This window comes from Balaenoptera acutorostrata, chromosome 17, assembly GCF_949987535.1.
Source record: "Balaenoptera acutorostrata chromosome 17, mBalAcu1.1, whole genome shotgun sequence".
Classification (NCBI taxonomy): domain Eukaryota; kingdom Metazoa; phylum Chordata; class Mammalia; order Artiodactyla; family Balaenopteridae; genus Balaenoptera; species Balaenoptera acutorostrata.
The window spans coordinates 10475503-10490788 of record NC_080080.1 but is presented as its reverse complement, the minus strand read 5'-3'; the positions used below and the strand labels follow the sequence as shown (position 1 = coordinate 10490788).

Sequence of the window (15286 nt, the reverse complement as noted above, 5' to 3'; positions counted from 1 at the left end):
GAAACTAGCCAGAAAGCCCAGTGTCCTCAACGGCTCTCCCTCCTCCCACTGCCCCTCCCCTGCTCAGTCCCCAGGCCGGCCAGTGCTACCGCCTATACATTCTCCCTCTCCAGCTTCTGGGCCCTCGCTGCCAGACTCCTACAGGAGCATCCGGAACGGCCTCCCTGCCTCCAGCCCTGGTCCTCACCACCTAGCCCATTCAGTCCAGGGTACCCAGAATCATCTTCCTAAAGGGCAAGGGTCACATCACTCCCCCGCCTTAAGCCTTCAATGGCTCAATGGCCTCAAGGTCAAGTCCAAACTTCAGGATATGGCTCCTGCCTTCCCCTCGGGCCTCAGTGCATCCCACCTGAACTATCAGGTTCACGGATGATGAGTCACTCGGTTCCCAGCACAAACCGTGCTATTTGCACCATCTACCTCCTTGCTGAGGTGGTTCCCTACACCTGGAACTTCCTTCTCTTCCCTCCACTCTTTTTCTGGCTAATTCCTATTCATTCTTTAAGATTCAGCTCAAGGATTCCTCCCTGTAGCAAGTCTCCTCTGACCCTCCCTGTAGGGTGGGGTCAGGTGCCCCTTCACAAGCATCTGGTGATACCTTATGTTCCCCTGGGACCACACAAACCACACTGGCTCACAATCTGCTGCACACATCTGCCCCCATTCGGGAAGGACAATGCCAGTGTACAACAGCACAGCTGGCACACAGTAGGTACCTAATAAAGAATGAGGGTGCACGGGCTTCCCTGGTGGCGCAGTGGTTGAGAATCTGCCTGCTAATGCAGGGGACACGGGTTCGAGCCCTGGTCTGGGAAGATCCCACATGCCACGGAGCAGCTGGGCCCGTGAGCCACAATTGCTGAGCCTGCGCGTCTGGAGCCTGTGCCCCGCGACGGGAGGGGCCGCGATAGAGAAAGGCCCGCGCACCGCGATGAAGAGCGGTCCCCGCACCGCGATGAAGAGTGGCCCCCACTTGCCGCAACTGGAGAAAGCCCTCGCACGAACCGAAGACCCAACACAGCCAAAAATAGATAAATAAATAAATAAATAAATAAATAAATAAATAAATAAATAAATAGAAAAAAAAAAAATCCTTAAAAAAAAAAAAAAAAAAAAAAAAAAAAAAAAAAAAAAAAGAATGAGGGTGCAGGTGGGGAGGGAGTGTGGGAGGGGCAACAAATGTTATAGGTGCTCGAAGACTAAAACAATGGATTACAACAAGAAGGGTCAGGAAAGGCTTCACAGAGAAAGTGCATTTGGGCCATTCTTTAAAGAGTAAGTTGTAGGATGCAGCAATCCCATGCCTGGGCATATATCCAGACAAAACTATAACTTGAAAAGATACACGCATCTCTATGCTCCTAGCAGCACTATTTACAATAGCCAAGACACGGAAACAACCTAAATGTCCACTGACGGATGAACAGATAAAGAAGATGTGGTACATTTATACAATGGAGTATTACTCAGCCATAAAAAAGAATGAAATAATGCCATTTGCACAACATGGATGGACCTAGAGATTATCATACTAACCAAAGTAAGTCAGAAAGAGAAAGACAAATACCACATGACGTCACTTTTTTTTTTATAAATTTATTTTTATTTATTTATTATTTTTGGCTGTGTTGAGTCTTCGTTGCTGCGCACAGGCTTTCTCTAGCTGTGGCGAGCGGGGGCTGCTCTTCGTTGCAGTGTGCGGGCTTCAGTAGATGTGGAGTGTGGGCTCAGTAGTTGTGGCTCATGGGCTCTAGAGCACAGGCTCAGTAGTTGTGGTGCACAGGCTTAGTTGCTCCGCGGCATGTGGGATCTTCCTGGAGCAGGGCTCGAACCCGTGTCCTCTGCATTGGCAGGCGGATTCTTAACCACTGCGCCACCAGGGAAGCCCAACATCACTTTTATGTGGAATCTAAAATGCGACACAAATGAACCTATCTATGAAACAGAAACAGACTCACAGACATAGAGATCAGACTTGTGGTTGCCAAGGGGTGGGGGGGGTGCGTGGAGAGAAGGACTGGGAGTTTGGGGTTAGCAGTTGCAAACTATTATACATGGGATGGATAAACAACAAGATCCTACTGTATAGCACAGGCAACTCTATTCAATATCCTGTGATAAACCATAATGGAAAAGAATATGTATAAGTGAATCACTTTGCCATACAGCAGAAATTAACACAACATTGTAAATCAACTATACCTCAATAAAATTTTTTTAAAAAAGAGTAAGTTGGATTTTTGGTTGGTGGAGAAGGTAGGGAAAGGGCAATTCGGGTGGAAAAAACAGCAAGACTGCAAAGGCATAAACATGTACAAGTTAGTGGTGATTTCAAACAGGATGGTGGGCTAAGCATAGGGTGACTGGGGGAGCGTATAGTAGCCCCAGAATCATCTAGAGGTCATGTGAAGTGGGCATTCCCTTGAGTATTAGTATTATTTTGGTGGGTATGGGCTACAGGTAACAGAAAAGTCAACTCAAAATCGTCTCAGGGTAGGGTATTCAGTGTCTTGTTCCTTCCATCTTTCTGCTCAGACACACTCAACATGTTCTCCCTAAGCAAGGCCCCTCATGACCCCAGGATGGCTGCCACAGTGCCAGGTGTCACATGTCAACCCTACTATTTCCCATAGCAGAAGAGAGGCTGTTTCTTTCTAAATGTCTCCCTTTAAGATGGAGAAAAATATTTCCCCATCCTCCCAGCAAATTCCCCTGCATATTTTGTAACCAGAGTTGTGTCACATGCCCATGCCTAAACCAATCACGGCCAAGGGGGACAAGACCACTGTGGTTCACCCCTGGGGCTGGGACTGACCTCCCTTAAAGGCCCTGGAAGGTGGGCTTCTAAAAGATCAATGTTCTGTCAGCAAAGCAGAAGGGGAAAGGGTGTTGGATAAGCAACCAACAGTGTCTTCTACGATTTCTCACCCGCTCGCCTCCAAAGTACACCATTCAAGAGTCTAATCTGCACATATCCCACATCTCCACCCTTCAGCGGTTCTATTTTAGGTCTGAGGAAGTAACAGTCCTAGGAGAGGAAACTGGCAAAAGGCTATTACTGGAAGGTCTATAAACACCGCAGTTTGCTTTTCTGGATCAGGAGTTCCGTGACAGTGGAAGGGGAGGAAATAGCAGGGATGCCTGCATTCCAGTGAGAGACCCCCGAATGCCATGGTATAGTAACTGAGAGTTTCTACCTTCCTTCTTGAACAAATGTTTTCCTTAGGCCTCCAAAAAAAATAACTACCACATTCCTATCACAAAGACTGTGATCCAGCTACTCTCAGCCTTGGATACCCACTCTCTCCATGTACTGAGCGCCTACCCATCCGGGATTGTAAGTTCATAGAGCACCTCTTCCCCAAAACTTCCTCTGACCACCCCACTGGGATCACTCTCCCTTCCCTGCACACGCATGGCTATTCCTGTATAACTTTCCTGTGGTGAGGACGGACATCAATTCAAAATTATGAACAGTTTCACATCTCTCTCTTCTAATCAACTATAAGATATTCTAGCCCACGGACCTTGAGTTTCCACCTTTGTATCCTAGGCGCCTGGCACAGAACAGGCTATGCAGGAAAAGTTTGTGCAGGGAAGACTCTTCAAACTGAATTTGTTCTTTGTTTTTTCCTCCCGTTTGGAACCTACTCACTTTTATTTAGACCTGATTATGTGCCTGGCACTCAGCCACTTTCTGTATATATTGCTTTATTTAACACCTTTTTTAAAAGGCTGCAAGCTTTTTCAACATTTACAGAAGAAGAAGCTCAGAAAAGCTAAGAGAAAGGTGAAGGCCAGACTCTCCGAAGGCCACATGAGGAATTAGGGCATGGAATTCAAATTCAAGTCTTCAGAGGCAATACTGCATCACAGTCAAGAGTGTGGGCACTGAACACAGACTCCTTGCTTAAAATCTCGCCACCTGGGCTTCCCTGGTGGCACAGTGGTTGAGAATCTGCCTGCCAATGCAGGGGACACGGGTTCGAGCCCTGGTCTGGGAAGATCCCACATGCTGCAGAGCAACTAGGCCCGTGAGCCACAACTACTGAGCCTGCATGTCTGGAGCCTGTGCTCCGCAACAAGAGAGGCCGCGACAGTGAGAGGCCCACACACCGCGATGAAGAGTGGCCCCCGCTTGCCACAACTAGAGAAAGCCCTCGCACAGAAACGAAGACCCAACACAGCCAAAAATAAACTAATTAATTAATTAATTTTAAAAAAAGAAAAGAAAAAGAAAAATATTAAAAAAAAAAAATCTCGCCACCTATGAGGTACATGACCTTGGGAAAGTTAGTCTGTGCGTGTCTCAGTTTCCTCCCGCATAAAATGGGAGAAAAACAGCGCCTAGTTCATAGGGTTAGTACGAGGATTAATGAACTCATGTAGGAAAGCTGCTTAAAACAGTGCTCAACGTGTATGAATATACAATAAATATTCGCTATCGTTACTGATTCCAAGTCCAGTGGTTTTCCCGTTGCTTCACGACAAATGCTCCCACCTACACCCACCCAGTCAACTCAGGCATGAAAGAGTGATCTGGCCAAAGGACAAACCCCAGAGAGACCATGAGTTCCACCGTCCAGAGGAGCAGCCTCAGAGAACAGCAGGTCAAAGATCACGAAGGCAACGCGGTGCACAAACTCCGTCCCGAATGGGTTCCCAGCTGCAGCTCAGCCCTCATTTGTGGGGTCTGGGTGGAACTTCCAGGGGAAAGAACATCACATGAGACAGGAGCCATTCAGCCACCCCAGGGCCCAACGACTGCCCAGACGCCAACCCCTTAGTCTACGCAAGCTTTGAGGACCTGAAATGCTTGCCGCTCTTCCCCGGAAAACCCAGTGCCCGTGGTGGTGAGGAGGAGAGGCAGAGGGAGTCTCCAAAACAAGGTGCCGCTGAAGGATACGTGGTCCCTTCCGCCTTGAAGACAAGACAGACCCCTTACCCTCTGTGGTTCCCCCCTCCCACATTCATGATCTCACTGTGACCTGACAGGGAGGAGGGTCAGGACAGAGTGACCACCACCTTGACACAGGTGAGGAAGGGCGGCTCCAAGAGGTTAAGTGACTGCTCCTAAAGGTCACGTAACTAGTCAATATCAATTTCCGGACTAGAACTCAGGACTTCTGAGTCTCAGTTCAGTGCCTCTTTTCCATGATTTTATTCTGTCTTCGGCATCCGTGTTTGTCTTTTTCAGTACATACAATTCCTTTCTTCCTAAATACTTACTGTCTTCTCTGCACTGGGGGTTGAGAAGATGAACAAGGCATTTTAAGGCCCAGCTCATGCCTGTCCCCCAACCCCGGCTCTGCAGGGTGAACACACAGGAGGGGCTCAGGAAGTGCTTGCTGATCTGAATCACATCTTCTTTTTTTTTTTTTTTTTTAAATATTTATTTATTTATTTATTTATCTTTGGCTGTGTTGGGTCTTCGGTTCGTGCGAGGGCTTTCTCCAGTTGCGGCAAGCGGGGGCCACTCTTCATCGCGGTGCGGGGACCGCTCTTCATCGCGGTGCGCGGGCCTTTCTCTATCGCGGCCCCTCCCGTTGCGGGGCACAGGCTCCAGACGCGCAGGCTCAGCAACTGTGGCTCACGAGCCCAGCTGCTCCGCGGCATGTGGGATCTTCCCAGACCAGGGCTCGAACCCGTGTCCCCTGCATTAGCAGGCAGATTCTCAACCACTGCGCCACCAGGGAAGCCCTGAATCACATCTTCTTATTGCTAGTGTTCTGATAAGGATTCTGGTTTTCTTTTCTCGAAATGGCAATTTTTGTAAATGTTCTTTCTCTTCCTTGTCTGCAAAAGAAGGCTGAATGTATTAAGCTGGCTGGCTTCCAGTTGGTGCCTACAAGACACGAGAGCTGAGATCCCTCTACAAGGCCAGGACCCCAAAGGGGTCCCAGCCTCTTTTGAAAGTGGGCCTGAACTACTCCTCTCTCCAATACAGAGAAACGGCAAGAAAACTTGTTCTGCCTCAGGGTCTGGATGGGGGAGAAAAAGGATTCTGTGCAAACTTTAAGGCCCTAAGTATGGGTGAAGTGTCCAACAGACAGCACTGGACTGGGGGTAAAAGTCTTGAGCCCAGTAGCTACCATAGAAACGTGCCCAGGACTCAGGAAACCCTTGGAGCCTCGGCTGAAGGACAAAACGGCTCTGTAAAGCCACTTCTGCTCCCCGGGAGAGGTGGGGTATGAGCCACGATGCCCCACAAATCAGAAGATGCAGGAAATGGGAGAATTGGCTCCTCAAGTATTAACATAACAGGGCCATCTGAACAAAGAATGTCAGTATGTTTAAAACAAAGATATGAAATAAGAATGAGAAATTCTCATGGAAGAGTAAGACCCAAGGATTAAAAGCCAGGATGATTTGAAAGAGAACCAAAGAGAATTTCTAGAAGTTAAATGGAGAGTCATTAGAAATAAAAACTCAATGATGAGAAAATCCAACAAATGTGGCAACACAGTTGGGCACCAGAAGCCAATGGACTTGATTCAGCCCCTCCCTGCCCAGTCAGTGCCTGCCCTTTGCTTGTGCTCGAGGGAGGAGAGGCACAAGAGGAGGAGAGGAGTAACCCAGACCCCCCACCCCTCCCCCTCAAGACACACAGTCTGAAGGCGAGGCAACCGTAGCAGCAAACAGGTTTCCACACGGCATAGCAGCAACTGATGCTCCCATTTCTGGACTCCTTGTGCGGGACGCTTTTCCTACATTATTTCAGTTCAGTACAGAAAGTGTGAGGATGGGAGGGAAGGCGGGTCAGTAGCAGACCCCAGAATCTTCTGGCTTCCTCTGGGCCATCCTGCATCTATCAAGGTCACAATCACAATGGAATGCTGAGCCCTCTTTTTTTCCTCCCGCTTCCATTTGCAAAAATCTTTTCCTTGGGAAATCTCAAGAATAAGAATAGTACAAGGAACACACATCCCTTTACCCACGTTCATCTGTGGTTAATATTTTACTCCATTTGCTTTTTCCTTTTTTTCTCACTCACATATAATTTTTATGTATTCAGAAAATACATATAATTATTTTCTGAACCATTTGAGGGCAAGTTGCATATATCACAGTCTTTTACTGGAGCACTCTGTGTTTCTACTCGAAAGGATAATTATTTCAATGCGAAACTACAATGAAACAGGCACCAGTATCATTACACAGTCAGGGTTCTATAAAGGCAGAAGTCTTGCCGGAAAAACTCATGATGAGCCCTGATGAGGGACAGACAAGCCATTCCCCAGAAACCACACACGGGCTTGCGTCTCTCCTTCCTGTTCTGCCCACGATGACCGGGACGGGCTTGGTTCTCCGGAACCCCTGCCGCATCTGGGGGAAGCGCTGACGGGCACACTTCTTTATCCCAGGTCTACCCAGACTCCACCTGGGACCCCTCCGTTGGAAAGAGGTTGCTTGCTCACTTTTCTGTTTTTCTAACTCAGTGCACTTTGGCATTTCCTGACTTAGAGAGGTAGAGAAGAGGAAACGCCAAAAATATTACAAGACCAGCTAGTTGGTGGCATTTCCAAGGGATGGGGGCTGGCAGGGGAAGCTCAGGCAGCGAGGGACCTCGGTCTCTCTGCAACCCGGCACTTGGGTAGCCAGCAGAGTTGATGGGGTCCCCCCAAAGTGCTGAAGGTCTCGGGACGCTGTCTGTTTCTGGGGAGCATCTGGGGCAGGAGCCCATTTTCTCCAAATAACGGAGAGACGTTCGAAAGCTGGTCTTGATCACCCCCTCACAGCGACGTGGCTATACATCACATCGTGCTGCGTTGCCCTTATTCTCAGAAGATGGGGCCGCCTGCCACAAAGCACAGGAGGCCAGGCCCTCGGGTTGTTTTTTTCCCCTCATGCTTCAGACGGATTTGTCCTGACCAAATCACACGCCTTCTCCTGATCTCTCTTGTGGCCAGTGGCCTGCTTTGGGGACAGAGCTGGCTGAGGCTGGGGACACTAGCTGTGGCTCGGGACCCAAGGTTTTAGCTGTACAAAAGGCACATGTGTTGGGATTCACACTGTGCCCGCAAATCAACCACAGCCGACATTTAAAGAGAGGACCGACCCCCTCAGACCCCACCCCTTCCTGGGAGTGGATACGGGGTACGTGGGCTGGGAGAGGGTGTTCATGGGTTGGTGAGTTTAACTGAATCCTGAGGTGGGGTGAGAAAAGTGAGTGTCCTGGGTTGCCGAGTGAACAATTTGGCCTGCAGCCTGAAGGAGGCACAGTGAAATGAATCCTCAACTCCAACTCCTCACATAAAGCCGGGCATCGAGAAGAGCTTGAATGAAGGAATGAATAAACCTCAATGAGGGAAGGAACATTTGGGAGGGCAGTGAGTTTACAAGTAGAGACTGACTCCCACCGGGGTACCACTACCTCCAGGAAGATTTCCCTGGCCTCCCCTCCCCCACTGGGTTAGAGGCCTCTCCCCAGACCCCCATAACACCTTCCCCTACCAGCCTGCAAAGCTGTCCACGTCCTAATCCCCAGGACCCGTGAATGTGTTAGGCTACATGGGTTACACAGCAATGAGGAGCTAAGGCTGAAGATGGAATTAAGGTTACTGATCAGCTGACCTTAAAACAGGGAGATTATTCTAGATTATACAGGTGGCCTGATGTAATCAAAAGGGTCCTTAAAAGTGGAAAAGAGGGGCTTCCCTAGTGGCGCAGTGGTTGAGAATCTGCCTGCCAATGCAGGGGACACGGGTTCGAGCCCTGGTCTGGGAAGATCCCACATGCTGCGGAGCAAATGGGCCCGTGAGCCACAATTACTGAGCCTGCGCATCTGGAGCCTGTGCTCCGCAACAAGAGAGGCCACGACAGTGAGAGGTCCACGCACCGCAGTGAAGAGTGGCCCCCGCTCGCCGCAACTAGAGGAAGCCCCCGCACAGAAACGAAGACCCAACACAGCCATAAATAAATAAATAATTCCCATTTAAAAAAAAAAAAAAAAAGTGGAAAAGAGGAAAGAACCAGAGAGATGGCGGCATGAGAAGGACGAGGACCAACACTGCTGGCTTTGAAGACAGAGGAAGGGGTCAAGAGCCAAGGGATGCAGGAGGCCTCTAGAAGCTGGAAAAGGCAAGGGAATAAATAGATTGTTCCCTAGAGCCTCCAGAAGGAACAGAGTCCTGAGCACACCTTGAGGTTAGCCCAGTGAGACTCATTTCAGACTTCTGACCTCCAGCACTGAAAGAGAATAAATTTGTGTTGTTTTAAGCCACTAAGTTTGTGGGAATTTGTTACAGCAGCAAGAGGAAACTAATACATCACTTATCATTAGACTGATCCTAATATAATGTAATTTTTATTTATATGCCTATCACTGCCATCAATAATGATGATGATGATGATGATGGCAGCTAACATTTGTTGAGCACTTACCACATGTCAGGCCCTGCAGCAAATTTTTCATACATATAAGATACTATAAAAAGGTAACTTCAATTGAACACTATGGTGAAGGTAAACACAGGGATCTGATAGTGGGAGAGGGAGCTAGAGGCACCTTCAAGGAGTTAAAGACACAGGTATATTTTACAGGATGAGCAGGAGGTAGCCCAGGAGAGAGGAAGAAAGTCCCAGGCAAGAGGAAGAACACAGCAGACCCTCAGAGAGATGAAACAGCAGGACACGTCCCGGCAAGCATTTTGGTAGCTCAGCTGCAGGCTGATAATATCCACGTTGGTGCCTCTCGTCCCTAAGTCTCCTCTGAGGTCCAGAGTCATGTCTGCCTGAAATCTCCACCTGGTTGCCTCGCAGACATCTCAAGCTCAGAACGGCCCCCGTGGAACCTGTCTCTAGGCACACGTTTCCCCAAGGTCTTCCCTGTCTCTCCAAATGACACCCAGCTGTTCAAACCAGAACCCAAGAGTCATTCTTGAGTCCTTCCGCCTGCCCCACCCTCATTTAATCCATCACCAAATTTCATCAAGATCCAACCAACCAGGCTGCACTCACTTCTCTCCACCTCCACTGCCACTGATGGAGGTTCCACCCTGATCTAAGCCACCCTCATCTTTCCTATTACTGCAGTGGCCTATTAACTGGTCTCCCTGCTTCCACTCTCGGCCCCCTGTGATCCACTCTTATAAAAAAGCAGTAAAAGTAATCTCTTAAAAATGCCAATCAGACCCCACTCCTGAGCCTAAACTCATCAAAGTTTCCCCTTGTACTTGGTGGGGGAACTGTCCGCAGCACGGTGTGATCTGCCCCTGCCTCCCTCTAAAACCTCACCCTGTGCCATTTTCCCCATCCCACCCCCGACTCCCCTCACTCCCAGGAACACATCGAGCTCTTTCGTGCACAGAGGACTTCGCACATTCTAATCCCTCTGCCTGGAACGCCCTCTCTCCTGCAACCTCTCCGCCTGGCCAGTTGCTTATCAATTCTTCAGCCTCAGTGAGGCCTTTTCCTGGCAAAACTAGAACTCCCCCACACACACCCCACCCCACTTCACTTTGGTCATCGGGTCGATCCCTTGTGTGTGCTTCCTTGATAACAAGAATCACAATCTTTCATTTGTTAGAAGTTACTTGCTTCTTTATTTTTGCCCAGCTCCTCCAATGGAATGCCAGCCCCATGAGGGCGGGACCGGGCCTATCTTGTTCATCGCTGTATCACCAGGACTTCACACAATGCTTAGCATGAAGCAGGTGCTCAGTACAGGCTTGCTGAACTGACTCATCGAAAGAGAAAGTGCGAGGCTGACACTGAAAGCTGAGGCTGGAAATAGAAGGCCTTGAACACAGGGTCCTATTCGTCTCTGCGCAACTGGCACCTTCCACAGGGGAGCCACTTAGCAAATGTGCAATAGAAGAATGAAAGAATGACTCAAATTCCAGATGAATCTGAAAAGTGCTGTCCTTTCTGGTCAAGGTTCCGGAAGCAGCTCCCTCTCCTCCTTGGGACTTCTCAGGAGGTAACATATCCAGGGCATATAGCAAGTGCTCAATAAATGCTAGCGATCGCTGTTACTATTGCTTACATGGGGATCATTCATGCATCCCATAGAAAAGACCTGTTCTCCAACCCATGCAGATAGAGTGGCTGAGAAAGAGGTGGGAAGAAGAAACACAGGAGGGGAAAATGAGAATGGGGCCACAGGATCCAGTCAAATTCCACTGAGAACTTGGAGGGAAAATGCAGAAACGACAATGTTCCAGGTAATACAGGTTCCCTTCTTGCCTCTAGACTTCAGCCACCTGGGTGCAACATGCAGATGGCCCGCAGGGAGGTGGGTCCTCAGGAAGGGTGAGGGAGGGTCCCATTTGTCTGCACACACTCATTTGGGGGCCTGCAAGCCTTCGACTGATTTTGCAAAATCTGGCTCACTGTGGCTGGTAAGGAGTGGGGAGGTGGAGAGAATTTCAACTTCCTTCACCAAATGGCAAGCTTTAGAAAAAGTCCTTTCTCTCCAACGTTATCACATACTAAAAATGAAAAACCAGCCATTCGGAGCTCTCGTAGGGAGAAAAATAGATGGGCTGCCTAGCTCACAAGATACAGGAGGGCTGGAAATCATGTCTAGAGAACATCATACGGTACATTATGTGCTAAGATACTGCCCTTTTTTGGACCTGGGAGTTTCTATTTTTTACAGAAGAATGGGATAGAGAAAAGTCATTCCTATATAAGAAGCCACCCATTTTATATTTCATATCCATTTGGTGGCTGAAGCTCCAAATCCATTTAGTAGCTGAACAGTAGGGGTTAGGGAATTTTTTTCTTTTAACTCTGTCTCAAAATATACAGGGCTTCCCTGGTGGCACAGTGGTTGAGAATCTGCCTGCCAATGCAGGGGACACGGGTTCGAGCCCTGGTCTGGGAAGATCCCACATGCCGCAGAGCAACTAGGCCCGTGAGCCACAACTACTGAGCCTGCGCGTCTGGAGCCTGTGCTCCGCAACAAGAGAGGCCGCGATAGTGAGAGGCCCGCGCACCGCGATGAAGAGTGGCCCCCACTTGCCGCAACTAGAGAAAGCCCTCGCACAGAAACGAAGACCCAACACAGCCATAAATAAATAAATAAATAAATAAACCCAAAGTTTAAAAAAAAAAAAATAGATGTAACACTCAAGATTTCAGCTAAAAAAAAAAAAAAAATATATATATATATACAGTTTCAGATAACTGCATATCTCAAAAAATAGCAGCAATAACAGACAAGACAGAACAAGAGAGGGCACTAAAACGATGAAGGTTATAATGCCAAGAAGGCATATTTCGCAACATTTCACGGCTGACAGACCATAAACTGACATTAGTGAAATGAGCACTGGACGGGGAGTCTGAAGCCTGGCCACGTGACTTTACATAAGTCACTTCACCTCTCTAGGCCTCACTCAGCTGTATAACAAGAAGGGACTGAAACAACTATTCTCAAAGATTCGATGCTTCCAGAAGACCTGCATCTTCTCTTCCTGCATCTTCCTCCAACTGCAAAACGGAAAGGCCTTGGGCTGAAGTTTGATGGCGAGATAAAACTGGCCTCAGTATTGAATTATGTTTTACAATCCCCAAACATTTCTCAGCAATCCATGCCCTGCTGTCATCCCAGAATCCATTCTGCTAAGACAAACTGACCGAGTCTACGGGTAAAAAAGTAGGAGAAAGTTCTTGTTCTTTCTGATTAGTGCAGGTAAAGCTGAGGTCACGCTAAGGATGGTCTGAAGTTGGCTCTCCATCCCCCTGCGCTAGTGGAAAAATAAATTATTGAAGGAAACCGCTTTAGGAATGCCCGAGAAGAACTCTCGGGATGTAGGAAACCGCAGAACACCAGACGCCAGCGAGTTTCTTTTTTCTTTGAAACTTCACGTTGCTCTCAGAAAATGCAGCAGGTCCCCAAATGGTACAAGCAGAAAAACACAAGCCACGTCCCTATCTTCCCGTGAACAAACCCCAAGCCCCCGAGTGGGAATTTTTTCCTTAAGTTTCGTTCGCTGAAATTAAGTGGCCTGGGGCCTGCCTGGCAGCGCCGAGCCCCAGCCGGGGCCGGGGGCCGCGGGGCCGGGCCGGCCGTTCCCGAAACGGCGGGGAACTTTCCTCCGCCGCGCCCGAGACAATGCCACGGCCGGCGCCCGCGCCTCCGGCCGGGAGGGCGCCCCATCGGCGGGGCCCCGGCCCCTCTCCGGGAAGGCGCGCGAAACCCCCGGCGCGGCGCCACCCGTCCCACTCGGCGTCTCGGGGGCGCAGACCCCCCTGGGCGGCGGAGCCCGGCCCTGCGGAGCCCGCGGCCGGCGCCCTCCCCACGCACCGGGCACCCGGCCGCGAACGGAGCCGGGACCCTCCCGGCGCCCCGTGCCGGCGCCTCTCCGCGCGGGGGCCGGGCAGGGGGCGCCGACGACCCGGGGCGACCCCGCGCGGCCCCGCCGAGCCCGTCCAGGCGCCCCGCAACTCACCGGGACCGGGCGGGCCGCTGGGCATTATTCCATCGCGGGCTCGGCGCCGACTCCTCGGCGGTGGCGGCAGCGCAGACGCCCGCGCCCCGGCTCCCCTCGGCCGGCCGATTGCGGCTCTCGGAACGGAAAGCGGGCGGCGGCCGGAGCAGCCGGCGGGGCGGGAGGCGCGGGCCGGGGGCTGCCCGAGCGCAGAGTGCCCGCCCGCGGCGGCGGCGGCGGCGGCGGCGGCGGCGGCGGCGGCGGCGAGGCGCGGGAGCCGAGCGCGGCGCAGGAAGGGGCGGGCGACCATGTGCCGAGGGGAGGAGGCCGCAGCGACGCGCGCGGCTCGGACGATCCCGCTCGGCGGCGGAGGGCGCGGGCTTCAGGAAATCCAAACACTTCGACAGGAAATCGGAATCCTGACTAAGCATTCCCGGCCCGGGGGCCGCCCCACGCCGGGGGCTCCCGCCTCGCTTAACCCTTGGCCCGCCGGCACGCAGGAGGGGCGGCGGGCTGGCTCTCCGACGCTGCGCGCGGGGCAGGCGGGGTCTCGGACACCCGAATCCGGCGTGCGAGCTGGGCCGGGGTCTGGCATCCTACCCCTTCGGCCCCACACCCCCGCTGGCCTGCCTTCTCCTCGCTCAGAGGTAGAAGGGGTGGGATTTGTCCCGATAAAACCTTGGCCTTGGGAGGTGCCTTTGTAAGTCCCCGGACACCAGGAAAGGACCTTGGCCTCTCTCCCATCCTGCAAAGAATGAACTTGCAATCTCCTGGCCGTTTCCCCTATTTTTTCATAAAATAAATGACTTTACCTGGCTGCCCCCTTTCACGGCTCCGCTTTGCTAATTTCCTCATTTTTTGCCCAGTGCCAGGGGGCAGGACCTTTCCGGGTCGGGATAGTATAGAAATAGTACGCACAGTAACAGTATGGACTTTGGACTCTGACCCGGGTTGGAATCTGGACTTTGCCTTTTTTCTAACTGTGTTACCTTGGGTAAGTCACTTCACTTCTCCGAGCCTCCGTTTACTCAAATATGAAATGAGGTGGTCATACCGCCTTCCTAGGTTTGATTTGGAAACCACATGTTTAGACAGGGACTGACACACTGTAAATGCTCAGATAAATGATAGCCATGATTGTCTTTATTCCACAAGAGATATCAGAGAAAGAAGGGTTTTACTGGTGGAGGGTGTGCTGTGCATCTATACCTACTTAACAAAGCCTCGGAACTTCATTAACCTCCTTATCACCCAGAGATTATTTTTCTTTGCAGCATTTCAGAAACTGCTCTCTGCAGAGGAAAAGGTTAGTGGCTATGGCAGACCCCCTTCTGGTGAAATCTGAGACTCAGCAAACCTCACAGAATTTGCTATTTTACTCTTAACCTGAGAGTCAGGACACTGGGGGTGTTTGTTAAAAAAAGTCTGGAGAGGCTTTACAAAGTTTGAGAAAACCAGAGTAAATCTCCATCCATTCAGGCCTGGATTAGGTGGCCAGCAGGAGTGATTCACTGTGGCTTCCCACGGAAATGCCACATTAGGGGTTTTCTACCTGGAGGATGCAGCTTGGTGGTTTTGCTGTAAGTGTCTCAAATTCCTTTGAAACCCAATCTGACTTGAAGAGGGAACAACGTACCCATGAATGAAAACCAAATTTGAAATGAGCCTGCCAGGCACTGAAAGTTGGGTATGAGCTCCCCAACTCTAAGTAAGGACGGGATGTCAGTTTTAGACCCAGTTTGTCTCTTTTCTGCAACTCTTTTTCAGTAGCCAGAAGCAGTGGGACAAGCTCCTGGTTTGGCCCCAGGAGTCCAGGGTCCTGCCCAAGGCCCTTTTTGCAGCTGCTAGTACCTCTGCCTGGAAGAATCTCTGCTTGGCTGTTCGTTGAACTCAGCTCACAGCTCAGA

General features: G+C 50.6%; 1 protein-coding gene across 3 annotated transcripts in view; it reads right to left on the bottom strand.

Moving 5' to 3' along the window:
- The window catches only part of ASAP1 (ArfGAP with SH3 domain, ankyrin repeat and PH domain 1), a 355141-nt gene extending 341314 nt beyond the window's left edge, over positions 1–13827 (bottom strand). Inside the window, exon 1 of one of the 3 annotated variants that reach the window (XM_057531792.1) lies at positions 13401–13827. In XM_057531792.1, the coding sequence (XP_057387775.1) occupies positions 13401–13810 (410 nt within the window). In that variant the 5' untranslated portion in view covers positions 13811–13827. The remainder of the gene's footprint in view (positions 1–13400) is intronic. The other 2 variants (XM_057531791.1, XM_057531793.1) reach the window with 2 other exon arrangements.
- Between the last annotated feature and the right edge of the window lie 1459 nt (positions 13828–15286).